Consider the following 20,908-nt stretch of genomic DNA (forward strand, 5'->3'; position numbering starts at 1 on the left):
ATACCAGTCTTGAACAAGTCTTGAACAAGAAATCCTACATAAAACTGGAAAAACAAGTCTACCCCATGTAAATACTGCAATCAACAAATCAGTCTCAACAGTTATGTGAAAATGACATCACCATCATAGTAAATCTCATCCTCTAAAACCTGGAGCAGTGGAGAATTATAGTATTCTGCTTGATGTGCATAATTTGGAATCGGTTTGAAGAGACTAAAACCTAGTAATTTGGACATTTTGACCATTTTTAGAGGAGTTCAACTAGTACTTTTAAAAACCCTTCTGTAATATAAGCCAACGTTACCTGAGGTACTGAAGCTACCTGATGTGGGCTTTCGCTGCCTATTTTCTTGGTAATGTAATAAGTGAGACCACAAAGCAGATTTTCCCTAAAATTAAAAAAAAATTGATTGGTAACATTGTATTTAGCAATGCAAATAAATGAATGTCTGTTGAGTTTAATAAAAACTGAAAATTAAAAAACACAAAGTAACATTTATAATAGTTTGTTCTAAAGATGTTTTGTTTCCCCTATTGATATCATTGATAAAGAAAGAAAAAAAAAAGAAACAAAAGAGGTGGGAGGAGGTAAAAAGCTGGAAAAAGGACAGTAGAACAAAAGGAAAAAAGTGTAAATGATTTGTAAAAGTAACTGTCCTGCATATCTGCTCTTGGTGTCAATGTTTTTTTAAAGAAAGAAACTAGCTGGACCAACAGATTCCGGTAACTGAACAAATCAGCTGAGCGTCACTTCTCATTGTTTATCAAGATGTGACCAAAACATTTATTTAAATACATATTACAAAGTGATATGTACTACAAAGTGATGGCGCATGACCCTGTAACCTGAGTTTGTAGCTATCTCATCCATTGAACGTGGAAGAGATGCACAATCAGATAGGGCAGACTCTTTGGCTATATCTACACTTAAAACACTACAGCAGCACAGCTGCAGTTGCACTGCCATAGCTATTCAGTGTAGACACTCACTACAACAACGGGAGAACCCCTTCCGTCACTGTAGTTAACCAACCACCCCAAGAAACGATAGCTAGGTCAAAGGAAGAATTTTTCCATCAACCTAGTGCTGTCTACACCAGGGCCTAGGTTGGCATAGATGTGTCTCGCAGGGGTGCAGATTTTTTCACATCCCTGAGAGATGTAGCTATACCAGTGGAACTTTTCAGTCTACCCCAGCCCTGAGTCTACAACAGTCTACCCAAGCTGATGGAGTTTGAAAGCTACTTTTTCAGGTCCTCCAAAGATTTTTCCAAGTTCCTCTAGCAAAGAGAACAAAGGGCCTCATTACAAATGTAAAAAACAAAACAAAACAAAAAAACCCCACATGCAGGAAAATAAAGAATTTCAAATAAAGCTTGAAGCTGTTTTTAGAGATAGTAAAGAAATTTTAAAGGACAACATTCAGAATGCAGTATTTAGGACACTGTAAGCCAAAGGTAAAATATATACTGTTAGTCAATATGCTGGCTTCCTAAAAAGGGTCAGAAAACCATAAAAGGTGAGGTGGTGAGATTTATCACAGACTCATCACAAACAAAAAAGATTCTCAGATTTACCCTAAAGCTATTTGTGATTGACAAATCAAGTGCTATTGAAGTCACAGAAGGCACCAATAACCAAATAGGGATAATCCAGTACATTAATTGGATGCACTTCGTCAGTAAATGATTTCTAAGTAACAGATTCCTTTAGGAAGCTAACAGTTAATTGGGAATCCCAGTAAAGGATTGGGAATCATATGTTTCTGCTGAATGAGTAGATTAGAAAGTTTTTTGCATATTTATAAGGATATTATTGTTGTTCAAAAAGAGAAGGTGTTTGTACAGCAAAAGAGCTGTCAAATCTTGGCTTTACTGGGGGTTACCTATTTGCACCTGCAGTGAGTAGGCAGCACTGATGTCATTTAAAACATCTAAACAGCTGGTTGTCAGGGTGCAAATAATTGAGGGGTGAATTCTGCAGGTGCAAAAAGAAAAGTCGACTTTAAAAATCTAGCCCAATTTGTTCAGTTCTGCAAGTAATGTGGACAGAGAGAATTAGTGTCTCCGATATACAGACCTACAAGAGATTTACTCCAAGGTATTATTCCCACACAAATTATGGTGGTAGGTTTCTAAAATATAAAGCAGTAAATATGTCTGTTATGACAGTGTAAGGAAATCTGCTTTCAAAAATGTGTTTCCTGAGAACATAACAAAAAGTTGTCGTGTCCCCCCCCACCCCCAAGAAGTCCGTTTTCTCATTAGTGTATCTGGAAGATTCATTGTGGAAACAAAATGTACAGTGGGCCTTGCAAAAGGACAGGTATGAAAATCATTCAGGGAGATGGTCACAGCCAAAATACTATTTCTGGGGGGAAACAAATGCACACTCAGATACATTCTGGCAACTCAGTACAGCAACTGCCGAGGATAGCATATGCTCCCAGTGCTGGAACACCTCTGAAGAAGGCAAATAAGCAAAGGCCTCTACAGAATATGGAAACAGCAATACCAGTGAGTACTGAGAAGAAATCATACCGTACGCATCTGCCTGTTTCTTTCACCAGTACGTTACTATTTGGAGAGTTAGAGGAGAGTAATGATGATGCAAGTTACAAGTATAAAGAGGAGAAGGAGACAGCACAAGGGAAGGAGGGGAAAAAATCAAGGTCTTCATATACGTTTAGGTTGGACCAGACTGACAAGGTCACTAGATCCTACATTGCATGATCATACTGGATCAGTTGAGGCAGGAGGTGGGCTTTGGTCAGTTGATGGGTGTAGAGTTTAACAGCACATAAAAGAACCAGTTGGTAGCTACGTGGAACAAAACAGATCCATCAGCAAGGAAACAGGCAAAAGCATGGGGTGGGGGAGGGAAGCCATCTTCATTACTATGGTCTGCTGAGAAGGAATTGGCTCATTATTGGACGAATCAATTTATAAATAGACTTTCACAATTTTAATAGAGGCCAGAGTACACGTCTGATTAGTAGTGCTTTTTACTTTGGATCACAGCGTTAGATGCACTGCACTTCCTTCATCAGACCTCTAATTATTCTACCACAACAGACAGTTCAGCACTGTTTGCCAACATCTGCAATCAATCCAAAGCATTAACCTTATGTGGGGTTGGCCGCCTGGTTGTCTGAAAGGCCCAAATCTGAGTTGAAGCAGAGTATACTGATGCTCTGTCTTCTAGGATGAAAGTAGTACAGCTTCTATCCTAAGTAGTATACAAGAGGGAAGGGGAGAGTCAGACGATATACCTTCACATAGAGAAACTACTGTTATAGTCTGAATGAGAGCAGATTTAGGCAATGGCAGCACGGATGCAGAGGACAGAGCAATTGGATTAAGGCTGCCTGGATTAAACGTATTTACTCTGCAAAATACTTCCTTTAAACAAAACAGCATTCAAGTTCCTTTTCCCCTCCCCTCACACACATGGGAAAGGAGGAAGAAACAACACCTCCCATGCTGTCTACTCTGACAGGAGAGCCCAAACAGCTGGAGCTTTATAATAAAAGGAAAGTGGCTAGCTAGAGGCCTTGTAAACGTCAATTGACCACCTCTAAATATGTACCACACTTAGTGAGAACAAACAAAAGAAGGGAAAAAAAGGGGGTTTATAGTTTTGTAAATTAAGCTACCCTGCTTGAGAACAAATCCCTACATCCCATAACCAGTTAATAGCACCACAAACTGCAAGCTCTTAAGTCCGCACAGCTACAGTAAGAGAGAACATTAAAAATGGATAGATAAATAGATAAAAACTCTTACTCTGTAAACAGACAAATAAAATAGTAAGCAGGCATTCAGAAAGTCATCCCTGAGAGTACAATTGTATACTATACTTTGAGCAGGGGGGGATTAGCTCGGTACCAAAATTGTTGAATTTTAAGAGTATAGAATAGAATTGAAAAAAAATTAAATTAAAAAAGAAACGGTGAAAAAATGGCTGTAAAGTTGTAAATTCTATGAAATACCATTATTTACCTGTTTGACCTGTAGACCATGACTCCATATCCTTTCTAAGAGATCACAAAGACTGGCTATTAATGTATTCTCTTCTACACCTGTGATGTTCACCTCACCATGACCTAATTCCACAGCTTCTCGACCCATTTTTTCAACCAGCATCCTCTTGGTCTTGAAAAGAAGATGGCAAAAAGAAAGCTATTCTTACACAACAGAAACTGCTACAATCCTTCACAATCTTTAAATTCCTTTACAATAGTAACAGAGTTATAATACACTGTACTGCACCCTTGGCAAGCTAGTGCAGAAACACATTTCTCTTATTTCACTAATAGTCCTCCATTGTGTGGCATCACCAGTATTGATCACCTGACAGCCTCTTCCATCGATTTATCTAGTTGAGTTAGGCAAAGGGACACACGTGGCCTCCAGAGGCTGGTATGAGGACTTAGAATGGGTAATCACCACTGAGTGCACCTTTGACGTCACAGAAGTCAGGGCTGGCCTGCAGAACATGAGGAGATTCAGGAGCAGGGTAGGTATAGAATCTGGAGAGGTATATCCCAAATCTAACCCCTTTCTTACCAGAGGTGTCAACAGGCAGAATCAGTTCTGAGAAAATGCCTTGGAGTGACATGGAAAATCCTACCTCATTCTCGGAGACTGTTCTGCCAGAGAGGTTTTTTTTAAGTAATCCTATTCCTCTAGAGTGACCTTCTTGGGGGTTCCTGAGCAGTAGCAAGGTGGACAGGAACGAGCAAACTAGTCTGGATTCAATATTAGCTTGTTCTCTTCAGAAAGCTCCCTATCTGAGATGGAGACAGTGAAGAATGAGGCTCTTGCTACTGCCCTCTAGCTGTGGCAAGGTCCCCTAAAAGAGAGAAGAAGGTAGCCAGGGAGCCCTCTCACTGAGAAAAGAAGGTGTAAGGCAGGGGTGGCCAACCTCTGGCTCCGGAGCCAGATGCGTCTTTTCAGACGTTAATATGCGGCTCCTTGTATAAGCACTGACTCTAGGGCTAGAGCTATAGGCTCCAACTTTCCAATGTGCTGGGGGTGCTCACTGCTCCACCCCGGCTCTGCCACAGCCACTCTTGCCCTTGCGATGGCCTGATAATGGCAGTTCCGCCTGAGACAGCAGTGGTGGGGAGGGGTCAGAATGAAGCTGCTGTCTGTGGATGCAGGGATAGAGGCACGAGCGGATGAAGACAACTCACATTTATCCAGTCAGGTGGCAGCCACATCACAGAAAAGATGTATTCTTGTAACAGGTTTACTTTACCATTCTAACAATATCTATATGAAGTTGTCCTCATGAACAGGTTTTTAAATAGGTTTATTATTAAACGTTTGAACTATAGTAGCTTCCAAAGTCGCCAGTCAGGATCAGGACCCCATTGTGCTGGGTTCTATGACAGTCATAAATAAGGAGACAGTCCTTGCAATGGATAATTTATTCACTGCAATAGGCTAGAACAGAGTTATGAGAGGTTGCACTTTAGAATACGTATATGCCAAACATTGTATAGCCTTGTGGATAGAACATTAGAACCCAGCTCTCCTGGTTTCTATTTCTAGATCTGTCATAGATTTAGTGTGTGACTGTGGGAAAGTCGCTTAAATTTCTCACTTCCTCAATCTGCCTATCTATAAAGCAGAGATAATAATTTAGCCATGTTTGACAGTGCTTTGAGTGAGAGCTAGAGATGATAAAAGCTAAGTATTTTATATGCATTTATAAAATATAAGCATCCATATTTATTGCCTCTCAATGATTCATGTATCAAATGTTCTCCGTTCAATCATAAAAATATTGAGAGTGGGATTTTCAAAAGTACCTAAGTCACTTAGTTACACAAACCCCACTGAAAATCCCACTTTGAAAGTCAGTGAGTTTTAATAAGTGCTTTTGAAAATACCTCCTACGAAAAACTTGTCCAGAGATCTGAGACTCTAGTTGTCTCTTTTCTAGCTCATGCACTTTTGCAAGTAATCAAGTTCTGCAGACCAAATTAGGCCCTCATTTACACCTAGGCAATGCCATGGTCTTTGACTTATGTCCTCAGCATTACTTAGGCAACTCTTTCCTTCCAAGGGTTTACACAGGTGTAAATGAATGGAATTTAGAGGCAGTCTATCATGAAGAGCAGTACCATAAGCTGCAAATAGTCCCATTGCAGTCAGTCAGTGGAAGAATAGGCCTGATCCAAAACTTACTGAAATCAGTGGGAGCTTTTCGATGGATTTCAACAGACTGTGGATCAGACTAAATGAGCACAGTAATTAACTAAATTTTTATTCATGACTAAGAGTCCACAATCTGGCTCTTAACAAGTATGTTGATGATGCAAAAGATAAAATAGAATCCAGTGCAGTTAAAAAAAAAAAAAACAGATGACCAAATATTCGAAAGGAACAGATCTATCAAATAAAAGAGAAGTGCCATTTTTACACAGTCACTTTGCAGAGTAAAGCCATGCTTTAATTTTCATTATCTGCTTCAAACTGATCTTGGGAATTACCATAATCCTGTCACATCCTAGAAGCTAGGCATCACTTTTCAGCTCTAGGTATCTAATCCATTTGATGTAACAGTGCATTACATTAATCTCTTTTATCTACCATAGTCTGTTTTTGAACCTCTCTGAAAATGGTTCCTCAGTGACCTGGTATTGTCAGGTTATCCTCTCAGTATGCCCAGTGCAAGTTATTCCATTGTCTAAGTGACCTCACTGCTATTATTCAGAAGGCACGTACAAACAATGCAACAGCAGCTAAAAATCATTCCTAATAAATTACATTTTCTGTTTTTAGTTTCAAACTATCACTTCTTTATACACTGTCCTTAACCACCTTCAGAAAAGTCCTCACCCTTTTTATGTTATGACCTCCCAAGCACTGACATTTATCATATGCTTGCTATGTCATCTTTTCTCTATGGATGTATCCATTTCCCCTAATCTCTCACTGTAGATCATTTTTCATAATTTTTGCTGCTATTCTTAAGTATCTCTCTAATTCATCCATGTCTAAGGAGAGCTAATTAATGGGCTCATCTGAAATGCTGCAGGTATCTCATGCCAACAGTCATAAGCATCTCATACACTTCCCCCCCTCTTTCCCGGACAATCTAACAACATCTCTATTACTTGCAAACTTTTCACATCCAATGGCGCCTTACTCCCATAATGGGAGAGTTAAAACCAAAGGGCCAGATCCTCAGCTGGTGTAAATCAATGTATTTCCATTTATTTCAATGGAGATATGCCAGTTTATACCAAGTGAAGGTCTACAAAGAACAAAGCATAGAAACAGATTATCTGGAGTGCCTACATATTCACAATTTCGGTTTTTGTAAGTAAGAACAACAAAATGTATAGATTTTTACCAGGCATTATACAAGATGGCCCAAATTAACTCTGTTGACTTCAGGGAAGAATTTAAGTAAGAGTTTATGGAAGGAGTTATTCTCTTTAATGTTATATGAAACAGCAAAGCAACTTTGATGATGTTTACTCAAATATATCAGTCAAAATAATTCTACAAACCGGAACCAGATTTCTTCGGAAAAAGGTGTTTTCTGCAGTTCGTTAACTCACTTCATTTTAACAATTAAATACAGTGTCTAGATTTTCACTGTATTTTCTCTCTTGTATGACATTTTAAAAATATTCTCAAAATGAAGCATTCAAAACTAGCCTGGACAATACACCAGAAAATGTATGGCTGGGAACAATCCTAGAGAGACCTACCAGAGCATCTGATCTTTCTTATTTCTATAATTTTGTTCTTATAGTACGTCTCCTAATAGGAGAAGTCTCCAATCTTTTCAGGATATCTAAACCACATCCATTTAATTTATTAAAAGGACATACAATCCCCAAAAGAGACAGTGTAGACCAGTTTCAGATTATGCATACATCTCTGTGTGTGTGTGTGTGTGTGTGTGTGTGTGTGTGTGTGTGTGTACGCGCGCGTGTAAAAAGGTGAGTTTAGTTTTACTAACTATAGCCCAGCAAGATGTGGGAATGAGAAGTCATGTTCCCTACATTACCTTATTTCGGCATTCCTTCAGTAAGCCTTCAACAAATTTCCAGTTTGTTTGTGCAATTACCGATGGAGAGAGGTTAGACAACTTAGGCTGACGAATGGTGCTGCCCAGATTCCTGGCTTCTTGGATATACTTCTGTACAAAGATGGAAAAAACGTACCCAAAAACAAGAGTGACAAAATGGTATACAGTAGCTACGAATCAGTGTCAAACAATCTGTCTTTGCTGCCCCCATGCCCAGAAAGGAAAAAGATAACACCATCTTTCAAAATAATGCTCCTTTGTAAAGGATAAAGAGATTTACTGTATTATTTAACTGAGTTAAGATCCCATTTAAACTGACCAGCTAGCATCAGCATGCAGTTGAGTCTTTGATTAACACAAACACAAAACCGTTTGGATGCACAGAGTTTTAATTTCTCCCTCCACTACTACAGAGTCTTTCCTTTTGCTCCTCTAGAAAAGGCGTGTAATTATAGCTATACATACTTGATATTACTGTCACAGTGAAACAGTCCTTCCAAATGTGATTATTTTGCAGGTAAGTGATGACGCTTTTGGTGGAGGAGCAAGTGTGACAGTAAAGGTATGTCTCTACTGCAATTAGACACCTGCAGCTGGCCTGTGCCAGCTGGTTTGGGCTAAGGGGCTGTTTACCCGCAATGTAGACATTTTGGCTTGGGCTGCACCGAGAGAGGGTCCCAGAGTACAGTCTGCCTGAGCCTGAACATCTACATGGCAATTAATTAGCCCATAGCCAGAGTCCAAGCCAGCTGGCACAGACTAGCTGCAGGCATCTAATTGCAATGCATACATATCCTAAATGGCTTTGTCAGGTGATTAAAGTCAGAAGCTACGCTAAGGAGTGTGATAACTGAAGCAGCAGTTTATTACGAATAGGCTCCAATATTACAAATCTAAAAAAGAGCAATCAACATTTTAGAGGAAAATGATTTCCTTGCCTCATGAAGGTTTGAAATATCTGTGCTGCATTCTGTGCTGCATTCTGATGGATGGATCAATATGTATTTCAGTGACACTTGTGAGAGGGCAGCATGTGATTGACTGAAATCCTACTCTTGCTAAAGGGTTTACCTTTTACCAAAAAAAACAACACAAAAAATCCACACTTTATCTGCCTTCTGAAACAGTCTAAAGAACTATGAAATACATATATTTAACTATGCATCTTTGATGTCATGACTACAGGTCATGTTATACATATGACATACCCGGTAAAGCTCTGACACAGATTTTATAGAGGATCTGAAAAGCCAATCATGCTGGTCCCAGTCTAAATACAATTGCAAATGAGGCTTTGGCAAGGAAAAATCCAGATGCTGGCAGGAGAGGTTTGTAGCAAACAATCAGACAGCCCATGTTAAGCAAAAGTACGGTAAGCAGATATGAATAAAAGCGTGCATGCAAAACAGAAAAGAAAACAATTAAGACAGAACTCAATGCCATTTAAAGCTCAGGCTAATAAATAAATATGCAACATAAAACCTGTAAATAATGAAAGCTTAAATAAAGGAAAGAGCAAAAAAAGCATTTAAACACTATAATTGTGATGAGATTAAACAAAGAATTAAAATGAACTATGTCCTTTTTCAAATCTCAACTTCAAAGTTTCTTTCTAGATCAGTATTTCCCAGACTTGTTCCACCCCTTGTGCAAGGAAAGTCCCTAGTGGGCCGGGCCGGTTTGTTTACCTGCCATGTCCACAGCTTCGGCCGATCGCGGTTCCCAGTGACCGTGGTTTGCTGTGCCCGGCCAATGGGAGCTGCTGGAAGCAGTGGCCAGTACGTCCCTTGGCCCGTGCTGCTTCCAGCAGCTCCCATTAGCCTGGAGGAGTAAACCGGCCAGTAAGAGCCGCGATGGGCCGAACCTACGGACACGGCAGGTAAACAAACTGGCCCAGCCCACCAGGGGCTTTCCCTGCACAAGCGGCAGAACACGTTTGCGAACCACTGTTCTAGACAATTGCCTCAGACCATCAATTTAATTTTTATTTTTATCAATCCCTGCCTACCAGCCACAAGGATTTTCACTTCTCCACTCAAACGCTCAAAATTACTCCCTTACAGCTGTTACAGACTAATGGGGAAAAGCTGGAATTATGGGGGTGGGGTTCCCCATGGATATAATGTACCCAACAGATTTTGGTACCACTCTAAATATCTAAAATGAGTTAACTCTACAGACCAGAATGGCTCCATCTGCTGAACACATTTTTGCAATATGGTTCATAAGATATATTATTTACCTTACATACTAAGGTAGCTGCTCTCCAATAATTAACCATTTGCTAAGTATATTCAGCTTTCATTAAAAAAAAAATCTTTCTGAAAAATGGAAAGTGACTATTTACATGTATAATTACAGTTTGATACCTCAATGGTTCACACCTGCTATCACCACATTTGTCAAAAAACATGTCAGATTATGGACTAAGTACTACTCACTTTCTCTTTCTTCTCCTAAATGGAAGATGTTACTAAGACAGCACCATAAAGAGCATGTGAAAGCAGTAAATGTTCCTTATTTGTAGAATTTAAAAGTGCACAAACCCCTTTTTCTTTTTTAATATGGTTACAAAAGAGATGACATCTAATTTTATCTCCAACTACAACTTTTACAACTAAGTCACAAAAACCTGGAAAATAGAGTTTATAATGGAAAGTGCAGTTCAACCTTTTATATCATTGTTCACATATAATGATGGGATGAATGAACAAGAAAATATATTTTTAAAATATTGCCTGCAAGCATCTTGGTATAAACTTTAAAGAGAAGAAGGTTAAAAGATTCTTCACCCAAACATAAAATAATGTATCCCAAAGCTTTATTTTTTGTTTATATATAAGCACATATCTATTCAAAGTTTACTGTGGAATAACTGATTTGACATTTTGTAGGGAAGACTGTGATTTCTGTAATGAAAATCATATTCTACAGTTACTGAACAGTTTTCACCTCTCTCTGATCATTGTCAAGACGCAGGTGCTCTGTGTGTTGTTTTTGTCTGTCTTTCCGCCTCCACTGCGCAGGTGCATTTCTCTTTGTCCATCTACAGATCAAACAAGATTATTCATTAGATACCAAGAATAGCTGAAGAGGAGCGAAAAGCAGGAGCAAAGGTTTCCATCTTGGATTGTTAACAGGGCCTGTCCACATTACAAAAAAAATACCCACTGGCAACAGATGTGCCAGAACCAGTGCCAAACACAGGTTAGCTGCAAGCACACACAAATACAGACTTGTAAGCAGAGAACCTGTACTGTTTGAAAATAAAATCTGTCCATAGTTCTTAGGAAAAAAGCAAAAAAAATTTTGTGCACTTGGTTTCTAGTTTCCACATCTTTTAGGCTTCTTAGTCACCTTTGCAACTACTATCCTCTTCTTCCTCTTTCCTCCCACTTTTTACGAGATGGTCCCTTATTTTAAGACATTACCTCTTAACTGACCTCTGACACAAGGCTCTCTTTTAACCAGCATCAATTAAAGTCACTCAAAAACCTTAACTCTGTTCCCATTGCAATACTGGCCTCCTTGCTTCACTTTGTTACTAAAAGGATCCTTAAGAGTCTACCACATTCTAAAGTGTCATTTAAAAGTGATTAAATTTGCATTTTGACATCTCAAATTTGGTCTTATACTTTAGATCTCACCAAGATCCAGTGCCACTCCATAATGCACAATAAAGTTTGTGTACTCACTTGTTGCTTGCTGGTCCTATGGAGAGTACGTCAGACTGAAGCTTGGGGAAAAACCCAAGTTCATACTTCCCTTGTCCAATCTTCATATCTAATAAGTGTGGGTGGATTGCAGTGTGATCTATTTTTACAAGCCTTAATTCAATAGCTTTCTCTGAATGTTAAAAAAAAAAAAATCTCTTAAGCATGTAACTTTACAGATAACCAGTGTGCTAAGTGTTTGGGTGGGGGAGAAGTTTTAATCAAATTGGGTCACTGAGAGGTACACTATAAACACTGCCTTACCAAAGCTGCTTCTCCCAGATTATGACAGACACCTCTACACACACACACACTTTTTTCAAACCACTTTAAGCACTGCAGATAACCTTCCTTTTTTAAGTTACCATATATACTAAAAAAAACCAAAAACCCACCAAATCTGTAATTTAAGGGGATAGAGGAATCCCCATATTGACCAATATCTGAACAGGGAGGCTTATGTACGAGTCTGTACTGTATCCAAGGACTGCTACTAATGGCAGCAAGATGCTCATCTTATCTGGAACATCCCACCCTCAGGGAGGTGAAGAGAAGAGCTGAGCAGAATTCCCTTTTACAGATATCTCACAGAGTTAGCTCGCTCTCACAGGTTCTTGTACTGCCCTTTCCAGTATAGAATTTATTTCTCCACCAGAGCCTCAATTTCCAACTCTTCTAATTTGTTTTTGAAACACTAAGACATTTAGATTCATGTTATGGCTGGTAAAATATCTTATTTGAACAAGTAGTCTAACTTTGAAGGTGCTAGTGAGAACGGCTATAACTCATTACATCTGAAAGAAATGTTCTTGTTACCCTTACCTGCCTCATCAATGGTAGTGCACTTTTGATACATAGATGTGCGTAGAGTTGGTGTCCTAACATTTAACAGTCTAATTTTATCTACTCTAGAATCAAATACTCTCAAAATTGGGTCTTTGTCATCTTCGTCATGGCACATAATCTTATTGTCGATAAAAGACGCAAACATCTGTGTCTCCAGAAATCTTGAGAGAAAAGGCAAGTAAGGTTCAGGCTGGTCCGACAAGAAAGATGCCTAGTGAACAAATAGACAAGTGACTTTATATAAAGTCTATATAATGCCTTGTTATAGTTCTGTATATCGTTAAAGTGGAAGTATTTCTAACCAAGGACATATTGAAGAATTTTAAAGAGATCCAAAGCCTTCTGTTTTTGGGGGAGGTTGGGTTTTTTTTGCAGACAACATTTCATTTTACAGTGGATGCCAACTCCATCTTGAAAAATATACTATGCAAACTTTTTAGTTTGCCTGGCAATCAACTATTTTTAGCACTTCATTTATAAACAAAAAAAATATACAGGACTTTAGAAAAACCCAACATTTTGAGATTTTAGCTCAGCTAAGCTCCCCCAGTGGCAAAAACAACACTGGATATACACATTATGTACTTATGGTCTGATCCAAAGCCCACTGACGTCAACAGGAGTCTTTTCACTGACATCAGTGGGTGTTGGATCAGTCCCAAAAGGTATGTCTTCACAGCCCACAGCAGCGAGCCTCTGGGCCCAAGTCAAGACACAGTCTCATGCTACGGCTCTAAAAACAGCGGTGCGGACATTGCAGCATGGGCTGGTTCTCGGGATCTGAGCCTGAAGGGACATCGGGGGAGAGCCTATTGTCATCTACATAATTTTGTTCTCTACCACAAGCACTAGAATGTCTTCAAATATAAACATCACCATATGTATAATAATATGCATCTCTTTTACAACTGATTGGAAGGTTTCAATGAAGAAATTAAAATGTTCACAACATTCCTTCTCCACCCTACCCCCATTTTCTGACCACCTCTGATAACCTGTACTTTCAGGTTTGATTAGTAATTATTTAAACAAACATGACTCAGTTTTGCACTTCTTTTCAAACTTACTTTATCAAAGTTCTGCATCTGCTCCCTGTTGGTAAACCAAGACTCCTTGTCCTGACTTGGCTGAATGACAAATACTTCATAGTCTGCGAACATCTGCGTAAAACGGTTGGCAAAAGCTTCTCGAATTTGAATGTTCAGCTGATAAACCCGGAACTCTTCTTCGTCGCACTGAACTTTGAGATCCTTGTTGCTACTGGTCTCCTCTCGCACTTCCAGCTGAGAGAGTAAGGGAACATACTAGAACCAAATGTGTCCCTTCCTTTATGGGAGGTTTAAGTACACAGGGAATGTAGGCCCACATTCAGACCCTGTTTGTTATCCAATTGTCATTCCTCTAATCAACATTCTAACCTATACCCACAAGGTTCCAAACAGCACTATCAAGGAGAGCAGCATTTAATAACTCAGCTGAAAAGATTTAGTATAAGAGATTATAGCTCCAATAATAAACTGGATATTCATTTCCAATGTTCAGGACACTAAAAATAGGCATTTTTTAAAAGACAGATAATATATAGAATACAAAGATACCATTTATTTTCTTTGGTCCTTAAACAAAAAAAACAACACTTTTATGAGGTCACAAGAAACTTTACTATTCAGGCACACTAGGTGAATATGCTTTTCTCTCAGGTGTATCATAAATCCATATTTATTACTGTTCCAAGTCATTATGTATTGACCTTCATATTAATATCGATGTGCATAATCAAAAGAAAGTTGCTATCCAAGTAAAGTAGGCATTTTTCCAAGATCCGAAGTCCTCAGTGGCACGCTTTATTTAAAAAGCGCACACTTCTCTAAACAGCCAAAACAATGCTTTAAAATGTAATTTTACAAAGGACATGGACTGAGGTTTTCAAAGCTACACAGAGGATCTGGATGTTCAGTTCCTATTAATTTTAACAGGAATTGGGTGTCCAGTTCATTAGGTAGCTATGAAAATCTCAGCCATAATTAACTATGTAAAATATCCAAAATGATGCATATTCATATCTCCTGCCTCAATTATGGGACATGCCACTAAAAAAAGTAATTGGATGGAATATCTTGAGCTTTCCACATATACTCCATGACTTGCACCCACACATAAAAGCTAACCAATGCATTTTAAGCCACATTGGTTATATTAGCTGGCTGCAGTGCCTGGTACAAAGGCTTAGTCAAGGACTAGCTGTACCCATGGATTCTACAATGACTTCTCTCCAGTGCAGACAGCTGCAACATTCAACAGTTCTTTCCAACTCTATCCTAGACAGGTAGTGTTTCAAATTTTGAAATTACTTCTAGCTTCAGAGTCAGGCACTAAAGGATAGCTACTTCAGGAGCAGTTTTCGTTTCTCAAACAGTTTAAAAAAAAACAAACAAACCTAACAAAGTTATGCCCTGACCACATCCACAATCACAGATATTTCTACAGAAAGTTAATAAAGTGGGGTTTGGAAACTATTTTCTAATCTAAAATGGAGGAGAGTGCAGAGAGGCCGGAGTGCATAGAAACTCACAGGAGATAGACACCTGTATTTCTCCCCACCATTTTCCAATACAATAAGCAAAACAAAAGCTTCTTCCCAATTTCCCCTGAAGAGAAAGAAAACAATGCAAAATAAAAGCCTAAAAGAAACACAGTTGATTTGAGAGAGTCTCATATCTAGTAACTGAATGCTCACCCTTACTATCCTCACACAAAGAAAAGGAGTTTTCTTTCCTTAATGCAGCTCTACTCCCCAGAGCAGACCTACAGTAGTAAGTCAGTTCCTTCATCTAATCTCCCCTCTTGTAGCATTAACTTCGGCAAAACAAACAAGAATCAGCCTTACAAAAGGGGAGGTCTGTGGGGAGCAATTTAAACATGGAAGGCAAACAAACATCCAAGACAAACAAGCAAACCTTTTTGGGAGAATCTTCCTTCCATATTAGAAATGTAAAACAAACCTTGGAGAACTTTCAGTACCACCACTTATGCAAGTAGGGCCCGATTTTCAAAGCTGCTGAGAACCCACAGTTGAGAACAATGAGAGCCATATGTGCTCAGTATCTCTGAAAACCAGGCCCTAAACACTTTACAAACATTAATGAATAAAGCCTTACAGCATCGCTGAGGCGGGCACGTTATTTTCCACATTCAACAGGTGGAGAAACTGAGACAAAGATGCCAACACACGAATTTCTGTGAAAGCTAAGATTAGTCTCCACAAATAACTGTATGCCAGTTCTTGCCATGTCTACATAAGAAAAATAAAAATATGTTTTTAAAACACTGATTATCTAACACAAGTTAAGACCCTAGTGTAGGAAAGGCAAGTATTTTTAACATGTCAACAGAGAAAAGTAAACACTAGGTGGAGCCAAGGGATTAACCTCAACCAAACCACAACAACTTGCCTTTGTCTATACTATGATGTTAATATAGGTTAGCGAACACGCATTAAAAATACACGTTCTTCTAGTGAAGGTAAGGCCCAAGCATTCAGAACACCGCTCCGTAAATCTTTCACTCACTCAGCAGATACTGCAATTCTGTACTACAACTCCCGAAGAGATTACATGCAATTCCATAACTTACCTTTTCTAGGCTCACACCTGTTCTTTTAACAAGTGCTTGAAGCCTTGCTATGGTCTCATTTTCTTTTAGCAGTTCGTATGAATTTAAAGGTGATCCTGCTATGTTTCCATTTCTTTTATCAGAAACTATGTCACATGCTCGAAGGTTTTTCATCTTCGAGGCGCTTTCACTACAGTGCAGGTTTCCCTCAGGTGGAATTCCAAACGCCATTAGGATCTCAGAGATTTCTTGAATAAATTCGAGTTTATTCGGGAATTGGGGCAAATCCTCTGGAAGCTCAATGAAATGGTTGTCTACGTCCACAAAACACAGGTTAGCCTGCAAAATTAAGTCAGGATAGTATAACATTAAGCTTCAAACATGGAATTTAAATGTTTTATAAAGATACAATTTACATATTGTATATGGACTCTCAAACGTACCTCTACTCCACATACACTCATGGTATAGTGTGGATTCATCTTCCAGCCCTTAAAAGCAATTTTTAATGGCACGTGTGTTGGTTTGGACTTATGTTCAGTGTCAATGTAGTTTTAACACAATAAACGTTAGGTGTGCACACTACAGTGCCTCCAGTGCTAGCCTTAAGACACATGCAAACTGCAGCTGTTTACGTCCGAAGGGGTAGACAGCAGAGCAGCTCCCATGTGCTTCTTTGAAACCATGTAGCATGGCCCAGATGCATTATTTAGGAAGCTCTTGTATTTTAAGTAGAAGACTCTGAATTTAGGAATTTCCCAGGGATCCTCTTATATGCATCAGAGGCTTTAATAACTAAAGGCCCAATCCTGCAAATACTTACCAAGCAGAGTACAAGTATTTGCAACACAGGGTATTGAATAAATAATTAAACCTCAGAATCAGTCCACTTTACCTGTAATTGCTCAGGACAACAGAACAAAAAATGTTTAATTTCTGTCAAGTTGTTTAAGAAGCGAGAAGCCACTTACACATTAAGAAACTTTTACAAAAAATAATACTTTTTTCTTTTACCCCTCATTTCACAAAAGCCTCATCCAATTTTCCTTACGCTTCTCAGCAATATTTCACCCTAGTAAAAGATTCTCCATGTGACATTTACATTGGCTTGGTTTAGTATGGGAAAGATTTATTTGGGGTATTTGGAGGAGAATTGGACAAATATTTGGTTTATAATGGACTGCTAGCTTCATCCCAATTACAGAGAAACTAGCATGCCTGCATAATCCAGAAAATAAAACCTCTTGCCAATAAAGGAAAAGCCAAACCAGATGTGAAGTTTTCTTCGCAAGGGAAGCCCAGTGTTTGGCTCATCTCGCAAACATTTTCTTCTTCTAGTCAAATTACTGTATAGAAATTAGTCTCTCTTCAGAGTACTATACACACAGCCTACATGCAAGCCAAAGAGGTGGCTGGTTATCACACAACCAGTTGTTACTATGTCATTTAATATTTACCCCACTAGTATTTCTGCTTGCTCATGCTTAAACATGCGTTGTATAGTATTTGCATTACTATATTCAAAGAACAAATATTTCTCCCGATTTTTGTTTGGTTTCTCTCCAGCTTCTAGCACAATGGGGTCCTGGTTAATGAACAATGTCCTAGGTGCTACAGGAATGCAAGTAATAAATAGTAGTAATTTAGGTCCACATTCAGGATAACACTTACGTGTCATTGAAATCAAGGAGACTTGAACGCAGGCTTCAAGTTAAACAACTGGTTAAGGGCCCTTCTTATACAGGGATGCCTTCCAGAATCAGAGCCTTATTCCCCAAAGTAAACAGGAAAGGCAGTTTTCCCTATTTTAAAAGCCTTTTAAAGATTGTAGAATTAAATTTCACTGCAGAAAGAAAATAGCTAGAAATTGAAAAAACTGTCATATGCCAGAATCAAGGTAGGTATAATAGCCTCAAGCAGTTTTCAGGTCATGTTGCAATAGGGTGGGTAAAAATCAAAGTTAAAAATTTGAATTTTTATTTAAATCTGATTTTTTATGGATATTTTAACAATACTTTAATTTCTTTTTAAAAATACACTAAGGCCTAGACTTATAATCTCTTAACCATATAAACAAAAAAAATAGATATGCTGAATCCATGAGCTTCTTTTAAACCTTTTCAGTTAAAGGCTGCTTTTCCATATAAAGAAACAATCAGGGAAAAACATCTAACCTTTTAGGTCAAGCTTTATACTTTACACTAAAAATGTACAATTAGAGTCTGAAAATATTAAACTATAAAATGGCTTTAGTAAATGTATATAGATATAATGTAGTAGTAAAAAGATGTACCAAATCTAGTGTAAATTTAGTTATAACCATTAAAACATGTTGATTTACATCAACCAATGAGAATGCACCTTTAGAAAGTAACAAATACAAATGGAAAAGTTGATTAAATATCGATGATTAAAAATCAAGGCTTTTCACTTCCTGATTTCAATTGCCTTTATTTAAATCAATCCACCTTGTGTTGCAAGACTCCTGCATTTGTAGGATATTTAGCCAAGTGTTGATTTTTCAATTTATTTGTAAGGGTGTGGGAGAGAAGAGGCAGTGAGTCCATTAACTGACATTGTATCCATTTGTAATTACTGGATTTCCCCCTTTTTTTAATTATACGTGCATTAAGAGTTGGATATGTTCTACAGAAAGAAAAATTAAAAAGTGTACAGAGGTTTTCACCATTCAAAGAGCTTTATGACCTACTCATGGGAGCATAGTCTGACTGGGTTGTGAACAATGCCAGCCTCCAGAAATTTATGCATGGGCCATCTCTTGCTTTGCTACGCACACATATACACACGTACTTCTAAAAGTCAAAACTAACTTTTAAAAGTTCAGTTTAAATAATGGAAAGATATTATCTGTCTTAGCAAAATTGCTGACAGGCCATCACAAAGTTAGTCTCTGCTTTCAGAGACTAAGCACACAAACATATTTACTTTGCCATACTATTGGTTTATTTTGTCAAGTATCCTGCCTCTAGCTTCAGCCACTTCCTCATGCTTCAAAAGACAGCTTAAAAAAAAAAAAAAAAAAAAAAAAAGAGCTCACTTAGGGTAAGTCTACACTACAATAAAAAGACCCCTGGCATGGCCACGGCTGGCTCCAAAGGATACAAAATGGCAGCGTAATTTGGCCTCAGGTCCCAGATTCTAGTCTCACAAGGAGGAGTGTCTCAGAGCCCAGGCTCCCGCCTGAACCCAAAAGTCTACACTGCAATTTTTAGCCCTGAAGCCCAAGCCTTATGAGCCTGAGTCAGCTAACCCAGGCTCTGAGATTCAGTGCCATGGTTTTTTTCATCATACCCAACGTTGCACCCAACTGTGCAATAAAAAGGTTCTTCCCAGCCTCCTGCAGTAATCAATCATACTATGCTCTGAAGCACTAAATGCTATATGGTTTGAATGTTAAAGTTTAATGTCCAGCCTACAGTGTAATCAAACTTTTATGGACCAAAATAAATAGGGCTTCAAGTCTATTAATCTTATGAGTGTGATGGGTAAATCAATTTTCATACATTCATATGGTGAAATCCTAGCCTCATTAAGTAAATGGCAAAACTCATTTTAAAACCAGGAGGGACCACTTCTATAGAATACAAGCCAAAAATCTCACTCAGTAATTCCTGCATCAACCTGTATATTTCCTTTCAGTTCCATTTAAAAACAGAGGAAGAAAATGCATCAATGTTTCCTAAAAAGGACACTTAAAAGGCAGAGAAAACAGCTCATTCACTAAAACAATGAGTAAGTTCCCACCCTGTCATTATGCTGAAAGTAGAAAAAAAATACTTCTATTTTGAACATTTCATACAATGTGCATATGTTATTCAGACTCCACTCCTGCATCTACATAAAACAGACTCAATGCCTGTGTACAGCAGGGGATCTGTCTAGCACAGGCTCTCACGGGAAGTGGGGAGGGGAGGTCACAAGCAGGCTTCCAAGATTTGCTTTGCCCCCTCCTATTGTGGCTAGATAGGAAGAAGGTCCAAAAAAAAAAAAAAAATGCTTCTGTGGCAACATGGGGTTACAGTATGAAGAAGGTTCAGAAGGAGTTGTCTGAAGCATTTTTAAGGCACCTCTCACCTTGGTATCCAAAATCTCTATCCTGCAAAAACTCATGTGCTTAGCCTTATGCACTCAAGTCAATGGAACTAAGCACATGCATAGCAGATGCAAGATCAGGCCACTTACACCCAGGTGTCTCTGCATAGACATGAGAGAGACTGAATATGCTTACAAGGGAAGCCATTTAAAAGGCTAACTGCAATGGTATGACTGAGGGCAGAACTTGGCCCCATAAAGGTTGTCTTGCCTAGAGAACATTTTTATGGGTTCTATGCTTCAAGGAAAGTTTCTCTTCCATTCCTGAAAGTATCCATGATGACCATTTACACTGATTCACAGTGATGCTGCTCTTCATGCCAAATCAGAATCTGCAGGGGAAAATTACTGGTGGCGGCAGCTTGAAGACATTAACTCTGCAAATGGCTGTCTTAAAGCTGAGAGGTAGGAATGACTTAAAATTGGTCATCATTACAACCTAATCAGGGCCCAAAATGAATGTGCAGCATCCTCAAGAAATCATCCGATCAATGAATAGAAAAACACACAAAGCAGCCATTAGCATTCAAAGTAATGCTCTCAGTCAAGATGATCTAATGTGTTGGAAT

At 38.6% G+C, this 20,908-nt stretch overlaps 1 protein-coding gene across 4 annotated transcripts in view; it reads right to left on the bottom strand.

Annotated features, from left to right (window-relative positions):
- DENND5A (DENN domain containing 5A) overlaps positions 1-20,908 on the bottom strand; it is a 112,939-nt gene that overhangs the window by 26,141 nt on the left and 65,890 nt on the right. For 2 of the 4 annotated variants that reach the window (XM_038404477.2, XM_043517422.1), the window contains 9 exons: positions 16,248-16,565; positions 13,682-13,897; positions 12,591-12,825; positions 11,751-11,901; positions 11,008-11,101; positions 8,035-8,166; positions 4,002-4,154; positions 3,124-3,228; positions 305-389 (listed from right to left, as the gene is read on the bottom strand). In XM_038404477.2, the coding sequence (XP_038260405.1) occupies positions 305-389; positions 3,124-3,228; positions 4,002-4,154; positions 8,035-8,166; positions 11,008-11,101; positions 11,751-11,901; positions 12,591-12,825; positions 13,682-13,897; positions 16,248-16,565 (1,489 nt within the window). The remainder of the gene's footprint in view (positions 1-304; positions 390-3,123; positions 3,229-4,001; positions 4,155-8,034; positions 8,167-11,007; positions 11,102-11,750; positions 11,902-12,590; positions 12,826-13,681; positions 13,898-16,247; positions 16,566-20,908) is intronic. The other 2 variants (XM_038404478.2, XM_043517423.1) reach the window with 1 other exon arrangement.

Source organism: Dermochelys coriacea, chromosome 6 (assembly GCF_009764565.3).
Source record: "Dermochelys coriacea isolate rDerCor1 chromosome 6, rDerCor1.pri.v4, whole genome shotgun sequence".
Taxonomy (NCBI): Eukaryota; Metazoa; Chordata; order Testudines; family Dermochelyidae; genus Dermochelys; species Dermochelys coriacea.